Source organism: Colletotrichum lupini, chromosome 10, assembly GCF_023278565.1.
Source record: "Colletotrichum lupini chromosome 10, complete sequence".
NCBI lineage: Eukaryota > Fungi > Ascomycota > Sordariomycetes > Glomerellales > Glomerellaceae > Colletotrichum > Colletotrichum lupini.
Window position 1 is genome coordinate 3,738,807 of NC_064673.1, and position 23,030 is coordinate 3,761,836.

The 23,030-nt window shown below is 49.8% G+C and overlaps 9 protein-coding genes across 9 annotated transcripts; 6 read left to right on the forward strand and 3 right to left on the reverse strand.

The window, feature by feature from the left end:
• Positions 1 to 5,471: 5,471 nt before the first annotated feature.
• On the forward strand, positions 5,472 to 5,720 carry CLUP02_18254 (uncharacterized protein; the record flags this gene model as incomplete). The annotated part of the gene is made up of 1 exon (XM_049297156.1): positions 5,472 to 5,720. One exon carries the CDS (start codon positions 5,472 to 5,474, stop codon positions 5,718 to 5,720), a length of 249 nt encoding a protein of 82 aa, XP_049138380.1.
• A 1,022-nt stretch (positions 5,721 to 6,742) lies between these two features.
• On the reverse strand, positions 6,743 to 8,165 carry CLUP02_18255 (uncharacterized protein; the record flags this gene model as incomplete). The annotated part of the gene is made up of 9 exons (XM_049297157.1): positions 6,743 to 6,794; positions 6,866 to 7,264; positions 7,332 to 7,347; positions 7,415 to 7,509; positions 7,570 to 7,631; positions 7,694 to 7,877; positions 7,935 to 7,942; positions 7,999 to 8,095; positions 8,161 to 8,165. The coding sequence occupies 9 exons, from the start codon at positions 8,163 to 8,165 to the stop codon at positions 6,743 to 6,745; spliced, it is 918 nt and encodes a 305-aa protein (XP_049138381.1).
• Positions 8,166 to 8,217: 52 nt separating this feature from the next.
• CLUP02_18256 (uncharacterized protein) lies at positions 8,218 to 9,363 on the forward strand (the record flags this gene model as incomplete). The annotated part of the gene is made up of 5 exons (XM_049297158.1): positions 8,218 to 8,238; positions 8,296 to 8,445; positions 8,506 to 8,629; positions 8,690 to 8,756; positions 8,847 to 9,363. 5 exons carry the CDS (start codon positions 8,218 to 8,220, stop codon positions 9,361 to 9,363), a joined length of 879 nt encoding a protein of 292 aa, XP_049138382.1.
• A 173-nt stretch (positions 9,364 to 9,536) lies between these two features.
• On the forward strand, positions 9,537 to 10,034 carry CLUP02_18257 (uncharacterized protein; the record flags this gene model as incomplete). The annotated part of the gene is made up of 1 exon (XM_049297159.1): positions 9,537 to 10,034. The coding sequence occupies one exon, from the start codon at positions 9,537 to 9,539 to the stop codon at positions 10,032 to 10,034; it is 498 nt and encodes a 165-aa protein (XP_049138383.1).
• A 430-nt stretch (positions 10,035 to 10,464) lies between these two features.
• CLUP02_18258 (DIE2/ALG10 family protein) lies at positions 10,465 to 14,289 on the reverse strand (the record flags this gene model as incomplete). Its single annotated transcript, XM_049297160.1, has 10 exons — positions 10,465 to 11,636; positions 11,688 to 11,825; positions 11,874 to 12,448; positions 12,503 to 12,591; positions 12,651 to 12,917; positions 13,524 to 13,580; positions 13,637 to 13,730; positions 13,941 to 13,994; positions 14,134 to 14,183; positions 14,278 to 14,289. 10 exons carry the CDS (start codon positions 14,287 to 14,289, stop codon positions 10,465 to 10,467), a joined length of 2,508 nt encoding a protein of 835 aa, XP_049138384.1.
• Positions 14,290 to 14,594: 305 nt separating this feature from the next.
• Positions 14,595 to 15,655, forward strand: CLUP02_18259 (uncharacterized protein; the record flags this gene model as incomplete). Its single annotated transcript, XM_049297161.1, has 2 exons — positions 14,595 to 14,742; positions 14,799 to 15,655. The coding sequence occupies 2 exons, from the start codon at positions 14,595 to 14,597 to the stop codon at positions 15,653 to 15,655; spliced, it is 1,005 nt and encodes a 334-aa protein (XP_049138385.1).
• A 318-nt stretch (positions 15,656 to 15,973) lies between these two features.
• CLUP02_18260 (endomembrane protein 70) lies at positions 15,974 to 17,958 on the reverse strand (the record flags this gene model as incomplete). Its single annotated transcript, XM_049297162.1, has 2 exons — positions 15,974 to 16,041; positions 16,095 to 17,958. 2 exons carry the CDS (start codon positions 17,956 to 17,958, stop codon positions 15,974 to 15,976), a joined length of 1,932 nt encoding a protein of 643 aa, XP_049138386.1.
• Positions 17,959 to 18,694: 736 nt separating this feature from the next.
• CLUP02_18261 (Sas10/Utp3/C1D family protein) lies at positions 18,695 to 19,789 on the forward strand (the record flags this gene model as incomplete). Its single annotated transcript, XM_049297163.1, has 1 exon — positions 18,695 to 19,789. One exon carries the CDS (start codon positions 18,695 to 18,697, stop codon positions 19,787 to 19,789), a length of 1,095 nt encoding a protein of 364 aa, XP_049138387.1.
• A 1,021-nt stretch (positions 19,790 to 20,810) lies between these two features.
• CLUP02_18262 (monooxygenase) lies at positions 20,811 to 22,790 on the forward strand (the record flags this gene model as incomplete). Its single annotated transcript, XM_049297164.1, has 5 exons — positions 20,811 to 20,876; positions 20,963 to 21,337; positions 21,394 to 21,731; positions 21,782 to 22,366; positions 22,421 to 22,790. The coding sequence occupies 5 exons, from the start codon at positions 20,811 to 20,813 to the stop codon at positions 22,788 to 22,790; spliced, it is 1,734 nt and encodes a 577-aa protein (XP_049138388.1).
• Positions 22,791 to 23,030: the final 240 nt, after the last annotated feature.

The window sequence follows — 23,030 nt, forward strand, 5'->3', positions numbered from 1 at the left end:
TTTCTTAATATTTAAAGAAAAGGAACATAGTACCGAGCATATCTAGGGGTAGCTAGAGGGGTCCTTTTTATACTACTTAAATCCCTCGAATATTAAGCTCGTATAAATATTTTACGTAAGCGAAAAGTACGGCCTAGACGATTTTTATAGGATTATCCTAAATACTAGGGTATCGTAATAGTTAATTAGAAAAAAAGGGCAATTCTAAGTGCTATAAAAGATCGTATTAGTAACGCTTAATATATCGACAGCGGGTATTATAAAGATTAGTTTTGGCCTAGGTAAGGAAATCGTCGCCCTAAGTATAATAAAAATAGAAACGCACTTTAGAACGATAATTTTCTATATTTTACTTATTAATACCCTATTTCTCTTATATCTAAAAGACATAAATTAACTAGGCATTATATTTAATAACACGAGGAACAAAATCTCTAGTAATAAGCACTTCGAGATAGTTAAACGACGATAGGGGTATACGTTTATAAAGCTTATTAATAATACGAAGTCGATTAATTACTTAATAAAAAGTGAGCTTAGAAAACTATACCGGAGATTTGGGCACCCGTTAGTTACGAGGCTATATAACTTTTTAAAGTAATTAAGTAATAATAATATCGAAATAGGGGCGCTAGAGTAGTTAATAAAAGTATATTACTAATACTAAATAAATGCGCAGAGCCCACGCAGATTCAAGTTTAAATTGCGTAATAAGCTTAACTTTAACTAGGAAATCGTCGTTAATATTTTCTATTTAAATAGTTAGTTAGTACTATATATAATTAACGTAGCTATATCCTTCTAAGCAGGGCAATTCCTCTAGGATCTATAAGTAAAGATAGTATAGGTAGCCCTACGAAAAAGCTAGATCGATATATACTAGGGACCGCTAGACGGTATTAGAACTAACGCTAGTATTAGTTTTAAGTTAGTAGAATTTAGGGATAATACGACGGCCTACGGTATATAGCTAAAAGTCGTACCCGTTAAAGCGCACTATAGTATTAGAAAGGTAAAAAGGGCATACTAATAGTTAAAAAGGGCGTTTAGAATTATTAAAGAGGAAAATCCGGATTTTATTAATAACGAATGCCTCTAGATAGTACTTAAATACTATAATAATACTATAGGGCCCAACGGACTTATACTAACGCTATTAATATTTAGAGCATATTTAAGAACGACCTTAGCCTCGCTACTATTACTAAGCGTAAGCTAACGAGCCTAAGTAGTTAAAAAAGTAATATAGGTACTACGTAAAGTAAGCGCAAAAAGGTAAGTTAATAAGGTAATTACTACGCGTAATAGGCCCGATATAAGGGATAATCTAAATATATTACTAAATTCGGATATACGAGTATAGCGCGAAATTACCTAATAATAGACTAGGCTATATAAGTTAATTTCCGTTAACGAGCGCTCTTATATAGTCGCGAGAGATCGTAACTAGCTACTTAAAGTATTAATTATAGTAATTAGACCGTACTATATAGATCTTAATAAGGTAATTTCTAACCTATAAAAAGAAGAAGAGCCAGGGGAAACTATATAACCCGTAACAGAGGCATAAGAAATTATCCTCGACAAAATCGTCGTAGTAATACTAATAGACGACGAGGAAGAGGATATTATTAAAAGGGTACTAATACTATTAATAAGACGTTATAGAAGACTACGACGGTAAGCCCTAACGCGGTAATTTATTATTAGTAACGAGGTAATTAACACCTTTTATATAGTAAAAAAAAAAGCCGATTTCGAGCTAGTAGTTAAACTACGTAAAGAAGGCATAATTATAACTACTAAAAAGCCGTATAAGGGATTAGATCTTATCGAAGTAGATACTCTTCGCAATCGAGGGGTCTATTAATTTATCCTATACGACCTAAAAAAATATATAAACCTCTATATATTTAAATTACGAATAGTTCGTAAGATTAAAAGGAAAAGAACACCCTAGCCGTACGCGAAGCTTAGATATGTAATTTAGGGGTACGGCGACGTTAAAAAAGTAACGCTACTTATATAATTACTTATTATATAGCGCTATAGTTAATAATTAATAATAGTACTAATAGTATCGCTACGGAAGAAGGGATATAAGATTTAGAGCCGTAATATTACCTAGGCCTATACCTAATCGGCTATAGGGCTTATAAAGAGAATCCTAGCTTATTTACTAAAAGAAATAGCTAGTAAGTATCTAAAAGGCATAATTATTAAAGTACTTAAGCTATTATATAGGCTCGTAGAATCGGGCACTTATTAGTGGGCTACTTACTATGATTTTTATATTAATTAATTATTAATAATTATTTCTATATACGACCCGTATTTATTAGTCGCGGAGTACGAAGGCGACTAATTTAGGATCGTTAGAATATAGACCGACGATATATTAGGCCTATTCGATATTAACTTTATAAAAAAGGAGGATAAGGAGCTTTAAAAAGCGGGCTTTATAATAAAGCTAAAAAAGGTCCTTATAATAAACACCCCCTTAGTATTTAATAGCGGGATTTTTATAATCAAAAGGGAAACCGTCGTTTTTTAATAAAAAGGGTAGGGCGAGAAGATTAACCTCGTTAATCTAAACGTAACTAATATTAAAAGGCGGTATAAAGCTAAGCTCGCGCGAGGGGTATATATTACGAATATTTATTAGCTTAAAGCGATTTTTAACTATACTAAGGTAGCGTAGGCTATAGATCTAACCGAACGAGATATCGAAATACTTAATAAGCGGCTTAAGTAATAATAAACAAATCTCGATCGAGGTCTCGTTTACTACCTAATTAACCTTACGATACGTAAGCTCTACATATTTATTAATAAGTTATTTATAAATAATAATAACTTTATTTTATAATTAGGGTATATTATTATCCTAGCTAACGAGAGTATAAGTAAGAGCGAATTTACTATATATAGTAATATAATTTACTACTCGTTAATTAAAAATAAGCGGGTAACGAGAAGTATATTAGCGTTAGAGGTCTACGGTATAGTTAATAGCGTTAACCTCTCTTACGCAATTTTAACGACGCTAAGGAAGATTACTAATCGAATTAGCCTTTTACCTATTCTAATAGTTATTTATATAGATTCCTACTCGCTATATAAATACCTTATTAAATTAGGAACGACGAAAGAAAAGAGGCTTATAATCGATATTATAGCCCTTAAGTAATCGTATAAAAAGCGTGAGATATTCGAGATCCGTTAGATTAATAATAAAAATAACCTCGTAGACGCTTTTATAAAAGTAGTACTAAACAAAGGATTAGAGCAATTTGTAAGTAGCGGAAAAGTTATTATATAAATAGAGAGATAGGTTATATAAAAAAAATAGAAAAAAGGGAGAAAAGGAGACGACTTAGTAAACGGGCCCGAGGTCGAATTATATTTCTAACCGTAGCGGTTAAATTAATAAAAAAAAGAGAAAGTTAGTATCGGATTAGAAGTCTAATTCGACCGCGGTATATAGCCGACTACGTAGGGGCTAATTAAGGGGCCCTATTTACGATTATTATAGCTAGCCTAACCTACGGTTAGAACTTCCTTTTTATACCTACGCAGATATTTATATAGTTTAATTAATCTCTTCGTTAACTACGGTTCGAACTAACTACCCTATAATAGGGATACTAATAATTAGGTATCGAACTAAAGTTGTCTTTTTTAGTTATTATTATCGAACGGCTCCCTTTTGCGACGGGAAAGGAGATGGAAAACTCTAGAAAATAAAAAGAAGAATCAAGATCTCAATCTTTTATTTTTAGGAGTTAAATTCACTCAGGTAATCTTGAACTTTTTAGATGATTCTGCATTGATAAGAAGCAGAGATGGGCAAGTCCGTGTTTGTTTAAGAACTTGGCTGATACTTCAGTCTATCATGCCACATTTTTCTGTCTTATTACATTGCTATTTCAACTCTTGTTTAACTGCTGAAGATACGGGATCATTGATAGGCCGTCTTTCTAGAATGGTTTCCTGCTACTTATAGATTTCCCAACACTAGAGATTTAGGTCAAGTACTTGAGGCTTAACCTAATGGGTCATACCTCTTGGTCCATCGATCAATAACACTGTGTAACACCAAGATGAGTTGCTTGACACGCCATTATCTTGTTGTGTTCTGCTAATCTTCCCACGCAGGAGTTATGTAGACCGACAACCCCAGAGCTGCCATCTGCCATATCACGGACTGGATGCTTGAGTGGGCTCTTGTCTTGGTGAAGCCACCCGGGGTATCTCTCATCCCGTTTATCAGTTCACGGTTCAGCAAGATGACCTCTCTTCTTGGGAATTCATTCTGCCCAAAGTGCTTGGCACCCCGGCCTCGGACCGCTCCGGACCGAATTGTGGAACTATCTTGCAATCGACAGCATTGTCCCATGGGCACCATTACGACACGCCGAAGTTGAAGCCCGTCTCAGCTCCGCCACCCCCAACAGCTCAATAAAGGCTTCAGAGTCACGGTAAGTCATTCTCGGAGATTCCTGGTTCAGTTGATGTGATCTATCATAGCGCTGAGCTGTCACGGCCCATAAGAACCTGGTCCCCGAGTAAGTCTATGTCTTGACTTTTTAGAGTTGGACCCCTAGATATTACTTACGAGATCGAGTCCCTGCATCTTGTGGGATACACGCCTTATGCTAGCCTTCGATGGAATCTCCCACCTGTCAAAATCTCCTTAGTAGCCCACCGGGTTATTGACAGCTGCATGGCCATAGGGCCGTCCCGCCCGGGTCCCACATCCGTGATTATAGCCGATGGGATATCTCGACCCTGCATCGAAAGAGTTGATACATCACTTTGACAACGAGTTTTATCTCGTTTTCTACTGTTTGATGGCGTGTGTAGACATTCTTCATCTCCACCAAGAGTCAAAGACCTTTTGGTCTTTGTCATTCTCCTAAGGCGATGGTGCATTTCTGACTGTCTGAGATACCGCCCTTCACATTGTACCCCATCAATTTGAGCGAGAATTTACTGATCAAGTCGTACGACAGTCTGGATGTGATCATGTTGGCCAGTGGCTGCGTCTTGGCGGCATCTCAAGTTCCATCAGGCAGTTGACGAGGCCGACATTCCGTTCGAGGTGTCAAGGTCGTGAGGGGGCGCTTTCAAACCTCATTATCGGAACGACTGAATCTAGCAAGAACACGAGTCATTGTTGCGGAGGCCTACTCTCTGGTGCTCCATGAAGTGTGTCTGGATACTGATCTCGTACTGTCGTGGAGAGTCAGACTGAGCCTCACGCTGCCTTTGTGAAATCTATAAAGACGGACTCTTTCCACCCTCAGTCGAGAAGTTTCAGACATCAACACATCATCCTCTCATCTCACAATCCAAACAACCTTCAACAACTCAACACCAATTCTCCAATCAAGGAATCCCATCCAAACCATCAGTAAGCGGTTTCCTCTCATCATCCAAAAGCCCCAAGAACTAACTCGAGCACAGAAATGAAGACCTCCGCCATCATCGCCGTCGCCGCCCAGGCCGCCGCCGTCTTTGCCAACTGCAGCGTCCAAGTCCTCGACGCCAACAACTTTCAGATCGGCACCGCCTGCATCCCCAAGGGTGGCCAGGGCTCCGTCCGCTACAACGGCGGCAACTACTTCATCACCGCCACCTCCAGCTGCGGCCTTGGCTTCATCAGCACTCAGACCCACCCCGCTGGCTGGCAGCTCAAGCTTCTCGGCAACTGCTAAGTTGCATATACCGAGTTATACAACAGGTAGTGCCGGGCTGTGCCTTGGGGACGAATTTGGCACAGCTTTGATGGCTAAGGGATAAGCCAACGATTGGCGAGAAAAGGGGGAGGTTTAACAGAGAGTGGCAATACGAAGGATAGATAGTCCTTACTTGGGTAGACTACGACTCTCAACGCTCATCGAATTACCTGCCAGTATTTGCTTCTTCTTCCTCAAACACAGTGAACATGTGTGGGTGAATGTGGTTCGAAAACCAAGATCATTGGGAGTATTAAAAGTGAAACAGTATCCTGATCGTTCTACGTGTTATGCATGAAGGACAATGTGACCATGTGAGTACTGAAGTAGGCTCAGTCGATTTGACATCCACCAGTACGACTATGAGAACTACATGCCATAATTCCTCTTTTGAAGGTATCTTGCTGCTCCTGATATGCCAAGGACTCAACATGCCAACGCTTCTTCTTTGTGTCTGTGGATTTAGTGGAGTTGTCTAACAAATCCCTTCCCAATTTCATATTACCTAGTGTCTTGATAAATCGACTTTGCCTTCAAGCGAGGTAACATGTACCTAGGATTTTGCCGAACCTGGGCGAGAAGTCATATTCAGGAGCTCTGAGATGTTCACTCTGTCTGAAACTATTCCTTTTGTTGTGTATCAAATTAAGATAGGTATCACGAAACGGCAAAAGTTAGTTGATTGGGAACAATTAATTCCATATTTTTTCTCCCATTCGATTCTATTACATCCTTTATTCCTAGAGAATTTCGAACAAGAGAGAAAAGAAATTGAAAACAGAGCGAATAAATTCAGAGAACAGCTGAGAATGGATGTACTGTCATTGTTCCTCAATTCCTTGATGGGTTATCGTCTTGCGAGGTTGGTATGTAGTCATTGGCTGGGGTCAGACCCCCCGAGAGTTGAAACCTCTGACATCTACACCATTCTTCAGGCGCTCTTTCTAGTGTTGACTTGATTTATGGAGAGTAGCCTCAAGCTGTGCGAATGAATCGTTTCTCTAGACTAAGTCTTCTTCCGGTATCTTATTTGCCATGCCTCCAGCCGTAGATCTTTGAGGTGTTGTCACGTATTTTAAAGTGCCGGGAGGTGGCTTAGTGTGTGATTTGCATCCCGCCTGAACAACCCCGCAAAACCCCGCAAGTTTCCAAAGCATTTGAAGATGGATATCGCTAGATAAGATGGGTTCGAAAGAAACCTGGAGAGACACCGGACGAGACGCTCCAAGAGGGGAAGTCCCGGTAGGCCGGCGCTGACTCGGTCAAGAGAGGAGTTGGACGGGAACCCATCGGGCTTGGTATCACGGGAAGGATGGCAAAGGAAGTGCAAGACGGGGGACGGTCGTACGATCGTGCTCACAATAAGGATTCTGTTTGCTGACATCGGGACCAACCGCCGCCTGAGATGGAATGGGTCTGAATATGGAAAATAGGCGACGAACGGCTGCAAGCCGAAGCTGAATCGAGGGGTAAAGTCGAGACCGACAAGGTCAGAGTAGGTGGGTATTACAACAGGTCGGCGACTTCAGATGAGAAGACCAATGAAACCCTCCTCCCAAGGCGACGGGCCTCTTTTGTTTGTAAGGTTACAGTCTTGCTTCTGTTGCTGCGAACAAGAGAGTGCATCTTCACTCTGACGTCGCCTTGATGCTACAGTACCTGATATTCCGTACCAAAACTTGACCCCAGGGGCCAAGGATAGCGGGGGTAGTACGCCTCGTGACGCTTGGCGAACGAGGCCACACCAGGCGCTGCGGTAGGAGAAAGGCTTTGCAGGTGTGCCGACTACGGATACGTTATAAGGACCTCAAGGTGAGAGGCAGCGCACCGTCCAAGACTAGGTAGCAGCGTCAAGGATTCCCGGAGCAAACATAGCGCGCCGCAAGCGATCTGTCATTCATGTTGACAAGCTGAGCTATTTCGGGGCGAGCGAACGGGTTCCTAAGGGGCACCCGATTAACCGAGTACCAATGTGTGCCAACCAAGGAGACCAGGCGCGAAGTGCAGAAATGTGGCTGCACGTGGAAATCCTGCGCAGCTGTGCCGCTGCGTAGTCTGCGTCTCTCCTGGCGTTTCGGTTCCAGATCTGCGTGACGCTGATGAGCCTTACCCAGGCCCCAGCGAATAGGACGGGGTCTAAATCAAACGGGCTTTGAATTATCAGATCATGTACAAACAGCAAGGAGCAGGCACCGAAGCATCTATGTTCATGGTTTGTGATTCGTGTGGGGATAGCCTTTCGACAAGAAAAACTAACGTTTTTGGAGGGAAAGGATTCAGGCTTTCGAGTGACAGATAGCGCCGGATGCTTTCGAGAAGCAAGCTTTCCATAGGTACCTAGATCCAGGGTGATGCTACCCAAGACGACCAAGACGCCAAGCTTGTCCAGTCAACTAAGTACTCCGTACGGATATGTCACGGCATATTTCGGATAGAAGAAGATTGGGGATGCAGACAGACCCGAGGACTGAGAGAAATGACTGACGGATGGAAAGAGGTGAAGATGATTGACCTCGGATAAGATAAGATAAGCGGCGGATGTGAGTGGACGAAGGAAACGCCGGCCCTCGAGGAGGTCTTCATTCCTGCCCCGACTTTTCCAAGCCGAGACCCCACAAGGTCGGCGTTGGTCGGTACATGTGGATACGTAACTCTCTTCCCCTCACGCCGGGACAGGACCCGAGGGGAAAAGTCTCGAGACTCTGTAACCAAGTCTCTAAATGGACCTATGGCGCGCTGGTAATTACTCACAAGTGGACCCAAGCCCGTGCACGCCAGTCGGTCGCAAGGTCCAACTTCCGGATTCCGGGATTGGCCGAACGGGGGAAAGGGCAGTCCTGCGGCTAGACCTTACTATGTAGAGACTACAGACTGTAAGACTCGAGTGCGTGAGTGTTCCCCCCCTTCACTCATGTGCCTCTCATCTGCCATCACCATTCCTTTTCCAGCCGACCCTTCCACTCGCCCCCTGGCTCTCCCACCCCTCCCACCCACATCCAGTTTGGCGGGCCACAAGTGAGTCGACGTCAGGATTTATCTCACACAAACCTGCATCCGATGCCTACCGGTACTCGACCACCCACTGCGACTTGACTCGACAGCCAGAGCCAGAGACCAGGGCACACGCGAAGCACTCCGACGCACGCCGCTTTCTTCCCGACATACCTACAGCACCATCCCGCAGCGAAGACTCAGTCAGCCAACTTCCCCATCCCATCCATCCCGCCCGTATCGCGCCTGTGCTGCAAGCCTGCACCTCTACGCCGATCACTCATCCGAGTCCACCCCAAGGCGCTTCCGCGATCGAAATACCGCGCGCAGGATCGAGACTGCCTCTTCACCCCGCCGAACACCATATATCACCCACGATAACGACCCTTCTGTTACCGTCACCCCTCGTTTCCCTGAGCGACGTTTCTACATACACACTGACGAGCCCACAAACAACGGAATCCCGATTTTGAGTGCCCCTCTCGCCTCGCTGCGGCTCCTCATTTCTCTTCCCCGTACGAAACCGTGTTGCAGCGCAAGCTTGGACGTCTTGCCCCAGGATCGACCCGGCTCGGGCACGGATGACAGCATAAACCCCAGCAACCTAGAGGGATATCATACCGGAGAATAGGGGTCCCCAACCGAAGCGCTTGCTTTTTTACCCTTTCGTCGGCGGAACCTCCCCGTTACGTCTTACGTCAAAACACGGCAATCTCCTCACTCTTCTGCAACGACACACGCACGACCGGGTGCGGCTTCGATCTGCATACTACGAATACAACCACAGTACGGCAAAGGCGACCGATGACATCGCGGTCCGACGCATCCACGATGCCTTCTCAACGACCTTTCTTCCTCTCCACCTTCTTCAACTCCTTTAGACAACAGTCTCCTTCGGCGACGGCGCTATCATCGCAGCAACCGAATAAGCATACCACGCAAACATCATCGTCATCGTACGCCACACAGTCCGCTGCTTCAGCGCCACGAGCCATTTCCTCGAATACATCAACAGGTAGCGGCGGAAACAACGCCAACGCCAACTCGACGACCCGTTCGACATCGGGAGTCGTGAATCAATACCCACTTCACTCCCCGCGGGGTGGCATCCCCATTCCCGGTAGCGCCAACCGACGGCGCGGAAGCGACAGCAGCAGTGAAGGATTCCGCGATGTATTAGGTGCCGATAAATGGTACATCGGAGGGCGGACCGCTGGCGGCGAGGAAAAGTTCTTCAAGCTGGGCGTTGTCAGGAGGGTGCGCAGTAACGACGGCCTGAGTTTGGATCGACTGAGTTTATAGAAGTGAAGGACGGCGGCGACGGCGGCGACGGCGACGATGATGACGATGGATGACGGCGAAACGGGTGATCGTAAGAATGATCAGACATGACGAAGGCTTTTAAACATGAAATGGGTATATAGGCGGAACTTGGGAAATCGGCATCATCAATGAGCCCCCTTTAACGATACATCGATGGGAACATATCGAACAAATCCTCAGAATCATGAGGCCACTGGCGTTTTGGAAGGATTATGATTTTTCTTTTCTGAAACAAATAGCAACCTGAAAAAGGCTTAGAGCACACGTGAGAGTGCAAGAGAAAAGCATCAAGTTGAGCAAAACAAATGGACAGGTCACTTTCTACATTTCTTCTACCTCGGTTCTTGTCCACAAATCTGTATCGACTAGCCTCGAGGAGGTGATTCTTTTACGCAGGGCAGTGATCCATCTACCACATGAACCGCTGCATCCGACCATTTTCCAATACCCTGCCATCCTCTGCCCTCCATAGGTATGGCTTGGCGAGGAATATGTACATCGTGATCAAGTTGACAAGCACGAACCAGAGAGTCTCTAGCACAAGTCGCACATCAAAATTCTTTCCGAACCTGACCAACGAGCCCAGGATGGGCAACTTCTCGGCCTTTGAGAGGACCGGATGTGTGGCAGCGTGGTCGTGGAGTCTCCACGCCGGGACGAGAATGCGCCAGAAGACCCAGGGGAGGATGAAGTAGCGCGGCTCGACGAGGGGCGCCGTCATTAGCGAGAGGGTCGTCGCGAGGAGGAGGAGGATTGCGGTCGATGAGGCGGTGGGCTCTGTGGTGTAGGATGTCTGGTCTGCGAGGGTGATGATGGCGTAGGGGTTGTGGCGGTCCTTGGGTTCTTTTCCTTCTGTGGCAGTGACGGCCTCGGAGTCGTCCAGAGGCTCTGTTGCAGAGGGCTTTTCTTCGCGGTAGGGGCTTGCGGTGCTAAAGGGGTTACTCTGCCATGGTCCGGGACGGAGCGCGGTGTACCGCCCCGAGCAATCAGCGTTGTGGTCTGAGAGGAAACCGCCTTGGCCGCAGCCGGCGAGTGCGTCCCAGCATAACCAGCGGGCGAGGGTGTAGGGGATGATGAGGTAGTAGCGGAACAGGCCCGGGCGGCGGATGGTGTAGCGGAAGATGTAGAACATGTAGTGTCTGTTATCTGCGAGGGTGAAGGGGTGAATGATGGTGTTGAATCTGACGACGAGCAGGGTCAGAAGGAGGAGGGCGGGCGTTAGGAGGAGGTGGTAGAGTTTGGAACCGATGACTTTCTGGAGGGTGGTGAGGATGATGGAGGTTGAGGGGGTGGTTGCTGAATCGAGTTGCTCGGTAGAGTCTTGAGTTTGGAGTTTTTGTTTCTTTGAAGAGCTACCTTGAGCAGGTCCGCTGAGAGCGTGCTTGCGGCCGTGTGTGCTGCTATCGGAGTCTGCGCCCTTGACTGTGCTCGTCTTGAAGGTGGTACGGTAGAGACCGTGAACGAAACGGAGGACCCCAATGACGGAAGGTAGGAAGAGTGGGAAAGAAAAGAATGCGAAGAGAGGCCAGATGTAGAGCATTTGGGCGAGGTGGATTGTCGCGACATGGTTGGATTTGTCGCCTGGCGACATGTTAGTCCTGGTATCCACTATAGTTTTATGAGGAAACATACCGAGCACCACGCCGCCGTTCCAGGCAACGAAGCCGGCGAAGAGGGCCATGATGGTAATGTGTGGATAGACCTTCTTCAGTACGCGAAGAGGATTGGCTAGAGCAGCGATGCCGATGCTCAGGGCGGAGAAGAATAAGTCTGGCAGTGTCAGTAGAATACCTTCCAGCCGTGTTTCAGTAGACTCACCATCTGGCCATGTAGTGTTGAGAGGCGGATCATGGACATCCCCAACAGAGTATCTCCACCCGTAGAACTTCACAACCTCGCCGAGTGTCGTCATGCTGGGCTTAGCCACCGGATCAGGACGGAGGGCCTTGACAGCGGCGACAGCCTCCAAGCCGCCCATATACACGACAACCCAAAAGACATTGGTCTGTCTCATGACAAGAGTCAAGACGCCGAGGACGATAGTGATCCAGTCACTCAAGAAAGAACTGCGCTCCTCACGGACGCGGTGGAGGTGGTGATAGTAGGCAACAAGGACTGACAGTGTCGAGACGACGTCGGTGTAGTACAAACCTGAGAAGAAGAAGAGGACAGGAAAGAGGGCAACGTTCCAGCCCAGGTGAATCGAGTGGAAGGAGAGCACTGCTGGAGGTGCTGGGGACTTGGCGTCGGGGCGGCGAGTCTCGAGGAGGTGGCGGCAGTGAGTCGCGAGGATGCCGACGCCGAGAATGGCGATGATGTTGACGCCACGGAGATCGAGGACGGAGCAGTCGGGTCTCATCATCACCTGGAGGTAGTATTTGGATAGAATGTACCTGGTGATTTGTTAGCTGGGTGTGGTGATGGGTCTAATGAGAATGGCGGCTTACAAGCCGGGAGGAGTGGTAATCTTGTCATCCCACTCGTCCCATCTTCCTTGACAGAACTTCTGGGCTTGAGGAATATGAAAGATCTCATCCTATTTTTTTGTTAGTATGGTGGGATGGTATCGATCTTACATATGGAAACTGAGCTCACCAGGTATGGCTTGTCGACTTGGGCCATGACATTGCTGCACCAGATCCAGCCGAGGATGAAGATGATGATGTACGACACGCGCATGAGCACATCGTAAATCTTGTTTGTCTTGGGCCCCGAGGGGTCGGGATTGGCCATCTTGGGGGTGATGACCCATAGTAGAGAGTAGAGAACGACGACGGACAGGATGTTGAGTCCGTCGACGAAGGCTTCGACGGCCTTCATCTTCAATGTGAGCTGCCCAGAGGGCAGACGAGATTGAGGTTGCTGGCCGTGGGGTTATGTTGGTTCTGTTGGATGTAATCACTCAAGATGTGGAAAGAGGCAAAGAAGAAACCGACCTGAAATGAGTGTCAGAAAACAAGGGGAATGTGGCTTCGCCTGGGGATACAATGAGTGTTGGGAGCGGCAGCAAATGATCTCTTACACAGACAAGTGAGGTGGAAGAAAGTGAACAGTTCATCATTTGGCAAAGATGCAGCAATTACGCGTCTTCGCACTGTTTGCGCACGGTCTTTCACTCAACCTACTCGCTGAAGAAAGGGGCAGTTCAGCTCCCTGACAAAACTACTTTTACCAATGTTGTGTTTTGAGATGATGCGTAGAAGATACATAACACAGAATAGTTGCGTTGACTAAGTTCTCGAATCACTGCCTTATTCAAACACATCAACTAAAGTTAAAGAGTCTATTGTATCTTTTATACAAGCCCCGAAGGGTGGACACCCCTCCATCCCAACACCTCATTCAACCATGCTCACCACATTTTCAGCATTAGAAAAGCATAGCCAAGTTATGAAAGGCATTTAGAATGGCTGTTTGTCTAATGTTAGCATGTTGCCTTGGTGGTATTCGATCTTGAGGAAAGCTCACGTTGTCAGACGCAGGGGGAACCTCCTTGAGGAACTTGGGGCCAACAATGGGGATCTTCTGTAGAGGGTGTTAGTTCTCAGGTGAGTCCATTTCGGAGACGCAGTCTGCCTTACAACAAGGATGTCGTTCTGAATTCTCGGGATGCCGGAGGTGTAGAAAAGGGCGGCAACACCGGCGGCAGCGCCAAAACCTGCAGCGCGGGTTCCGCTAGCATAATAGGTTAGTTAATCCGTTCCGAATCTTCCAATTGTGTATAACTCTGTCTTGTGACGGTGTCCGATAACTCCTCGTCGCCTTATGTCATCGTCTGTAACGTTCATGTCGGCAGAACAGTGGCAACGGCAATAAGGTTTTCTTGGGCCGAGAGTCGGAATCGTGATACTGAATGCCGTGCGAAGAGTCTAAGGGGCAACTCACAGCTTAACGACGGAGGCAATGGTCCAGCCACCAACGTTGGGGATTGTGTTGTACCTAGATCCAAACAGTCAGCCCACTGCTCTTTCGGTCCATTGCACATCGCATGGAGTTTGTCTCGCGGTGTCGGGAATTCGAAGGCGCTTGAGCAGCCGTAGTCGAGAGGGATTAATCGTATGGGTATCGTAGGACGTACTTGGGGCCGAACTTGCTGCGGAAGGCAGGGTACAGAGTACCGACGCGGGCCTGCATTGCGACTTTTGTCAGTATTTTGTCATGTCTGAGTGGCCTCAGAAGTGTGAGGCAAGAGCGTGGAAGCTCAGGTAGCGGATTGGCTTACGGGGGAAGGCATCTTGAATGTGGTGATCGTGCGAACGAACTGTGGGGTGTTCAATTGCAGATGCAAAAGAGTGAGGTCGTGAAAGAATGGTGATGTTGCGAGGGTTTCTTAGCGGGAAAAGCCGGCCGGATTTCCAATGCGCCTCAGGCTACAGGCTGGGAGAGAACATTGAATCCCGGAGCCAATGGGCGTGCTGCCTCTGGTGGGCCCACAGTACGGTCTAGCGGAGCTCAACTCAGCCTTGCACCCAAATCCTCTCCTTCACACCACCAGCTAGACCAGCGATCTCGGCCGATCGACAACTTTTGACCACAGCCATGGACAAGATTATTGACGTGCGCTTTGAGCGCGTTGAGAAAGCCCTTGCGGTTCTCATTGAGTCGGTTTCCAAATATCATCCCCACGCCAAGCAGGCATTGGACCTCCACGAAGCAGACCATGACCTCACAAAAGGCCTCGACGAGGGTAAGCTTACCTCCGACACAAGCTGCCAGGCTCCCATGCTAATTCCACGATCACAGTTCAAATCCATCAAAACAACAATCTTCGCCTGCAGCAACTCCGAGCAACGACTACCTCCCTCGACACACAAATCAGAGAGACGCTCTCCAGTCTAGCAACAACACGGAAGGACATCACCACGACCCAAATCACCGTCCACCCCGAAGGACCCAACTACCCCGTGAAATATGACGAGCTCCTCAACTATGCCCGCCGTATCAGTAAAACCACTCTCCCGCCCGCCGCCCTTACAAACGGCGGCCTCACCGCCGGTGGAGGCTCTCCCGGCCCAGACCCGAACGCAAGCATGACCACCAACCCAAACACCCCCGGCGCAAACGGCCTCCAGAGCCAGCCCGTAAGCGCCGCTCCGACACCCAGCCAGAGCCAGACTCCAGGCCCTTCGGGCGGAGCAAACGGCAGCCCCGTCGGCGGATCGCAGGACCTCCTCCCAGGAACGCAGCAAACGACCGCGACCTCGCTACCCGACGGCCTGCGCAACCACCTCAACCCTCACTTCAACGCGACGTTCGTGCCCTGGCCGAGCGAGGGTATGATCCGCGGCGGCGCCATGGCCATGTATCAAAACCTCGCGGACTCGGGCACCGATCCCCGCGGCTACGATCCGCAGCAGATTGCCGAGGCGAAGCGGAAAGAGGAGGAGGAGCGCAAGGTCCGCGAGGAGCAGGAGAAGGCCGAGATTGAGAGGAAGAACCGGGAGTACGCGGAGAAGATGGAGAAGATTCGCCGCGAGCAGCAGGAGGCGTACCGGCGCGACAGTGTGGCTGCTGGCGCTGGTGCCGGCGCCTCCTCGGCTGGCAAGAGCAAGCAGTTCCAGTTTACAAGTCTCATGGACGATGACGACGACGACGAGTAGCTAACGAGCCACTTTACGGGGAATGTTGTACAACGTAATTCACACAAGACAAACCAAATGAAGAGAACTTTACATGCGCTGTTGTTTTACTCCAAGCTGGAGGCAGCTCGCTCCCGTCTACCAATCCCTGCCGTCTACCATCTAACAAGAACATCATTTTTTTGAACCTCATGATCAACCACGCTCTGCTTCTAGGCCAAAGCGTGTCATCAGAACTACAATGCAACGCTCGGGGGACGAGAGTGAGTATTCGTACAAAAACGTTGATACAATAGGATGAACCTGTCGCCGCATGTTAACGCCCGAATGCAATGCCATTTAATCAATCTTGATGGAGGCGTAAATCTTCCTGACGAACCACCAACTTGCGAAGTAGCCAATGGACCCTGCGAAGCAACGTTAGTATGAGTCAAAGCTGAGGGGCGGCAGGCAAGCTTACCAGTAAGAATGAAGAACAAGAAGGAGATCAGAGCACTGTAGCCGACGTAGAGGACGGTACCCGCCAGGTTGCTCAAGTTCAGCTTGGTGAACAGGTACAAAAGGCAGTTGAGGAAGATGTAGCCACCACTCATACCCGCAGCAAGGAATGATCGCCACTGCCAGTTGTAGTTCTCGGCGCAGAGCAAGAAGTACACCATGAGAATGGTGACGGCAGCAGTTGTAACGATCATGAGACCGTACGAGAGGAACAGGAAGCCGAACATGTAATAGATACGGCTGAACCAGACGGAGCTCATGATGAAGTAGAGTTCGACAAAGATGGCACCAAAGGGCAGGAGACCGACAATGAGCATGCTGGGAATCGGTCTGAGATAGGAGGTGGCAGGAGGAATCTGGCGAGGAATTTGGTTGGTCTTGACAGGCGCCTCAATGGGAGATGCGCGGAAACCCATCCAGGATCCGGCGAACGACAGAGGCACCGACAGGATGAACCAGATGGCAATGATGACCAGCATGGTAGTGAAGGGCACGGCGCCGGAAGACTGCTTCGCCCAGAGGAAGAGATCGAGGAAGAAGAAGGCACCAAATACGATGCTTGGCACCAGAATCGGAGTCAGCGCAACGTTCATCTTCCACTTCTCGCCCTGCAGCGATTTGTAAGTTCTCGCCGAGATGTAACCGCCCACAAAGCCCAAGATGGTGTAAAGAAGCAGGATGATTGTTCCGAGGGATCCACGGTTAGAGGGCGACAAGAAGCCGAGAAGGGCGAAGCAGATGGTGAAGCCCGTCATGACAAAAAGCTGAACACCGTTTCCGAGCAGGACCGAGAGCAGAAGAGGGTTCGAAGGGTTGCGGAAGACGTCTCCGTGGACTAACTTCCATCCCGAATCCTCCTGTACGCCATCTTCTAGCGCCGAAGTACCAGAGAGGTCATCCAAGTTGATCTGGTCAAGGCGGTTGTACCTCGCGATATCCTTCTTCAGAGCTCTGACGAGAATAGACATTACGGTAAGGATCAGAATGATGACGATAATTGCGGTGTCAACGAGCCAGAACCAGTGGATCTTGGGATCGAATACGTGCAGGTACTTGTCCCAACGGGTAGCCCAAGCTGTCTTGGACTCGATCCAGAACACCGAGTACGAGAACTTGACCTCCTTCTCAGTGCCGTCTTCCTCGAAGATGATGGGCTCCATCTGGTTATTGCAGTCGAGCAGACCCGGGTAGGCACGCGAGCTTGGCTCGACAACGACACCGACGACGCGCAACTGCGACTGATCGCCGTTGACGGCGTGGTATTCAACGTTGATGTCGTAGTGATTGTTGAAGATGACGTTGCCGTTCTCGTCCTCGCCGCCCATCAAGAACCCAGGGTTGTAGAAAGTTGTGTTCGTAAAGTCATCGTAGATCTGCTGTCCGGCGGGCAGGCCGTCCACAAGCCAGTTCAAGCTGTAGCCCTGCTCGATGCGGCGCTTGACAAAACCGACGGCCGCCGGGGGGTATTTCTGGATGCAAAGCGGCTTGCACTTCTCGTCGTTCTTCATGCGCAGCTCGAATGGCGAGGTCATGATGCGATCTCCGAAGAGAATACTGCCCAGGCTCTCCGATACATACTCAGGACGGGGTTCGGGCTCGCAGAACTTGAAGCCAGGATGGTAGTAGTCGTAGGAAACAATTGAGTGCAGTCGAGAATCGGAGGGAGCGGCGACCGGCTTGATGCTGTTCACGTAGAGAGGAACAACGTCGCCCTTCTTGTAAGAGGTAGGCGCAACACCTGGCAAGTAGAAGGCGGAAGCGAGCTGTGGGATAGCCAGCAAAGAGGCCACGAGCGCCGACGAAGGCGCCATGTCTCGTAGTTGCATCGTGTCGAGATGTTAGAGCTCTGCCCAAAAGTTGCGATCAGTCTTGATACTTTGCGAATGAGAAGATGGTGGCCAAAGGCAAAGTAGCGTGAAACATGAAACCGATGGGAATAGCTACCCCGATGGATGGATCGCGATTACGTACCCTTGGTTCTCGGTAGGGTCCAGGTAGCGCAAAGCGGCTTATAGCCGGTGGATCATCCGGGTTCCGTCTGCACCTGGATGATGGTGGTAAAAGCGGTTCGTCAAGAACACGACGAGCTCGCGGTGATGTTTGTGCAAGAAACAGAGTTGCTCTGTGGTGGACAGATGGCCAATTGCCTTTGTTGTGTCAGGTCCGGGAGCTTCGTATCTCATTTACAGGAGCTCCTACTGCCTCTCGAACAACTGTCCCAAATGTGGCTTAGTCACCATGCACCCCTGCAGCTCAGCTCCTGAAGTACATACACATAGGTACCTTCAATCACACCCGACTGGACCAGCCGGAACATTGTCTGTCCGGGGTCTTTCGGCTGCCCGGTACCTTGGGCCTGAGGAACCCAGCGTGGAAACATCCATACCTAGGTAAGGTACGTAGCGGAGACCGGTGGTCGGGGTCCACAAGGTCCGATGCACCGGTCCCCGCAATAGCGCAGATCAGTTTAGCAGTTGCAAAAAAAAAAATCCTGCACCGCGCTCTTGTTCCGTTGCGATCTCAAGTTTTCAACGAACAACATACAGCATCGCCAGATTCAAAATGGCGGCACCAAGCACCCTTCCAGCGCTGCTGGATTCTTTGACGCAGTCATTGACGACATCACTCGACGCGGCACCAAAAGGCTCCATTGCGCCGCCTCAAAATGGAATTTCACTTCTCGATACCAAGAATGAGCTTCTTGCTTCCTACCTGCAAAATCTGGTCTTCTTGATCCTTCTGAAGTTGCGCAACGCCAAGAAGCAATCCAGCGACGACGACAATGCCGGCGGGACTATGGAGACGGTCGTCAAGAAGCTGGTCGAACTCCGACTGTACCTCGAGAAGGGTGTCCGGCCCCTTGAAGACAAGCTGCGTTACCAGATCGAGAAGATTCTTCGCGCCGCGGACGACGCCGAACGGAACACCCAAGCAGTCAAGGCCGCGCAAGGTGCAGGCTCTGACGACTCCGACGACTCTGCTTCTGACGGAGAATCCGGCAGCGACGAAGAGGAGGAGGAGGAGATGAAGGCAGCCCACCTTCAAGCTCGGCCAGATGCCTTTGTCAGACCCGCCGCTGCCTCCTCTGCTGTTGCAACCGCGGCGAAGAATGGTGTCTACCGACCCCCGAGAATTGCGCCTACCATCATGCCCTCTGAGCGCAAAGAGAAGTCTGATCGCCGCCCACTTAAGTCTCACACCATGGACGAGTTCATCGAGCACGAGCTGTCGACTGCTCCCATCGCCGAGCCCAGTATCGGAACGACTATTGTCAATGGTGGTCGCAGGATGAAGACAGCCGCGGACCGCAAGACGGAAGACGAGCGTCGCGAATACGAAGAAGCCAACTTTACTCGTCTCCCCACGTCGAGCAAGAAGGCAAAGAAGGAGGAGGCTATGCGTACCGGCAATGGCAAGCGTATGCAATTCGGCGGAGAGGAGTGGAGAGACCTCGGCGAAGGCGTCGACCGAATCAACAGACTCACGGCCCGCAAGAGCGGTGGCGGCAGCAGCCGCGACATCCTCGACAAGAGCCGGAAGCGCGGCCGGGACACCGCGGACGGACCAAGGGGCAGTGGCCAAGTCGAGATGGGCGAGAGATTCCAGAAGAAGGCCAAGATGTTGGAGGCGGGCAGACGCGACAGAGGCAAGCGATAGACGGAGATACCCACGATATACACGGAGCAGCAGCAGCATTAGCAGCGGCCATCACAAAAAGCTGTGCCGAGGTTCTAGGAGCCAATTCATTCCCGGTTCGTCCAACTTTAAAAAAGGAATGAATCACCTCATCGTGTTCGTGTCTGTGTGTCATGTGTGTGAGATGCGCTTCAAGCGTGTTCCTGGATTTTTCAACTGTTTGGTGGGTGCTGAACCAGGCTGGCAGCGCTAAGGCAGGCCGGGAAAAGGCGGAAGGGGATCCGATCGGCCACTGATCTCCAAAATCCCCGACGAGAAAAATGCCTCTTTAGCTCTAGACTGCCACGATGGCCCAACCAGCTTCACTGACCAAGGCCTTGGTTCTCCCTTGGTTCTCGGACTATGCACCAAGGCCCTGCCATGTTGAGCCAGTCCGACCTTGATTCCCATGTCGACTTCTCTTCATCTTTACCCTTCACACAGACGCTGTATCTGTAAGGTATACTTCGTACACAGAGGTTCTGTCATGGCATTGGGTCGTCCTTTTATCCCGGAAGAAATACTGCGTGGTTTTCCTAACGACTGGACCGGATGACGCCCCCCCCCCCCCCCCCCCCCCCCCCCCACCCCACCACGCATCTTGTTAGTGTTTATTTTTGAAAAGGGTTTTTTTCTTGGATGGGGCGCTCCTTTTTTCCCCGCAGAAAAAATGCGTGGTTTTCCTACACCCCGGACCGGGGGACCCCCCCCCCCCCCCCCCCCCCCTGAACTGTCCCCGTATGTGTCCAATTAGGGAGACATCTGGCGAGACTGAGCCAAACCCTCGTCTTCACATGCTTCAATGCGGGCGTTTCAATGGGTTCCCTAGCGTTCTTGGTGACGTCAATTGTCGATAATCGGGTGGGCCTGTTCGCCGGTCGTCTCAGTCTCACCTCACCTTACAGGCTCACCTTGGCAGCAGCTACCTACTCACTGCCTACCAGCAGCAGCGGCAGCGGCAGCGGCAGTACTAGCACCAGGGGAAATGGGAAGGAGAGCTCACATGCCAGCTACCTGCCCAGAGCTCCCGAAGCTCCCTAGGCTCATCACTCATCCACAGATAGCAAAAGTAAGTAGTTCGGAGAGTACCTACTCCGTTTGACACACATAGGGTTTAATACAGCCTCGTGCCCTCTCCCTTCCTTCGCATCGCAGTTCATCGCGATCAACACCTTTTGCTTCACTCCAAACACACACACCCAGCTGTACCAACTGCTGTACACCTGCTCCCCAACACCACCGATTCCCTCCAAGGCTTGCGGCCTACTTGCCACGATGCCGTCCGAATCTCGCGTAGAGAATCCATTCTTCCACCCCTTCCTCTTCGTCTTCCAGATATGGCAATGGTTCGCCGATAAAATCTTCTCGCCCACCCCTCCCGAGCCCAGCACTCGCCTCAGTCGACCCAAGGTTGCTGTCATTGGAGCTGGTATCACTGGTGTTACTTCCGCCGCGCACTGCATTGGCCATGGTTTTGATGTGGTTATCTTCGAGGCCGGTGGCCGCGAGAACCTCGGTGGTATCTGGAGTGTACGTCGCCCATTGAAGCCCAACACCCCCATGCTTGGTACTAACGAATCACACAGAAAGTGAACAACTCGTCCAGTCTTCAAATCCACTCCATGATGTTCCGCTTCCATCCCTCGGTCAAGTGGGAACGCGGGTATCCCGACAGACAGCAGATCCTAAGCCAGGTAAAGCAGCTTTGGCAGAAATATGGACTCGAGACACGCACCAAGTTCAACACACCCGTAGAAAAGGTCTACCAGGATGAGAAGGGCAGATGGGTCGTCAACAACACTGCGAATGGCCACTTCGAAGGCGTCATCGCCGCTGTTGGTACCTGTGGAGAGCCCAAGATGCCCCAGCTCCCGGGCATGGAGAAGTTCAAGGGCAACATCTACCACTCCAGCCAGCTTACTGGGTATGTATGTTCTCCACCTTTAGCCCCAAGCTTGCTAACCAAATTCACAGCAAGAACGCCAAGGGCAAGAAGCTCGTCGTCATCGGAGGTGGTGCCAGCGCGGTTGAAGCTCTGGAGTTTGCTGTGGATGAGGAAGCTGAGAAGACTTCCATTCTGTCTCGCAGCGATAAGTGGATCATCCCTCGCAATCCCATCGTGAACATGCTTCTTGCTATGAACATCCTCGGTCAAGAGACTCGTCTCTCTTGGATCCCGGAGACGCTGCTTCGCAAATTTTTCTACCGAGACCTGCAAGACATCGCACCGTACGACAAGGGCATCTACATGGATACGCCAATGGTAAATAGCCATGTCATGGAGACCATCCGGTCCGGCCACGCCGAGTGGGTTCGCTGCGATATTGAGGGCTTCACGGCGGAAGGTGTGATTGTCAATAGACGCGCTCAAGGTGTACCCAAGGGCGGCCCTGGCAGAAGACAGGTCATCCCGGCCGATATCATCGTCATGGCCACTGGATTCAAGCGCCCGTCCCTGGAATTCTTGCCTGATGACTGCTTCAACGAGCCGTACTCGCCCCCCAACTGGTATATCCAGACTTTCCCTCCAAACCACCCGTCTATCTCAGCTATCAACTGGTAAGCATCCTGCTCATGGCTCCTGCGAATGAACTTGGCTCTAACAACTTACAGCACGTACGTTGCTGCTATCGGCACAGTCGGAAACTGGCATATCGGCATCTATACCAGAATCCTTCTGATGTTCCTCATTGACCCATTGACAAGACCCCATCCCTTCTGGATGAAGGCCTGGATCGAAATGACCAAGCTTCTGAAATCTGCGTCGCCCACCGGTGCTTTCGACTTCTTCACTTATCTCGAGCTCATCTGGTGGTTCGCCTTCAGTGTTACCTTCAACCCATTCCGCTGGAAGTGGGCATTCTTCGTCTTTTTCGGATTGGGCTTCATGCTTCCTAAACGCGTCGTTGAGGTTGAGAGTCGGATTCGCAACGGAATGGGTTTCCATGAGGATGTCGGACGCGATGTAGGACACAGCATTTAGAAAAATGCCAAGCGTGCTCCGAGTCGCGACTGAGTAACAGCCGACAAGGAGCTCTTTGAAGTTAGTCCTGACATGGTCAACTGGGCTTTGGTGTTTCACAAAAGCCCTGGAAAGAGTCTGCAAGCAAAATGCATCGTGTACGATAAGTGGCATGGATTAACGAGACTTTCGAAATGAGACATCGCTGCTAGTCTAGGTTCCTCATCATTCAATCCAGTCCAACCCAACCAAAGTTGGCTG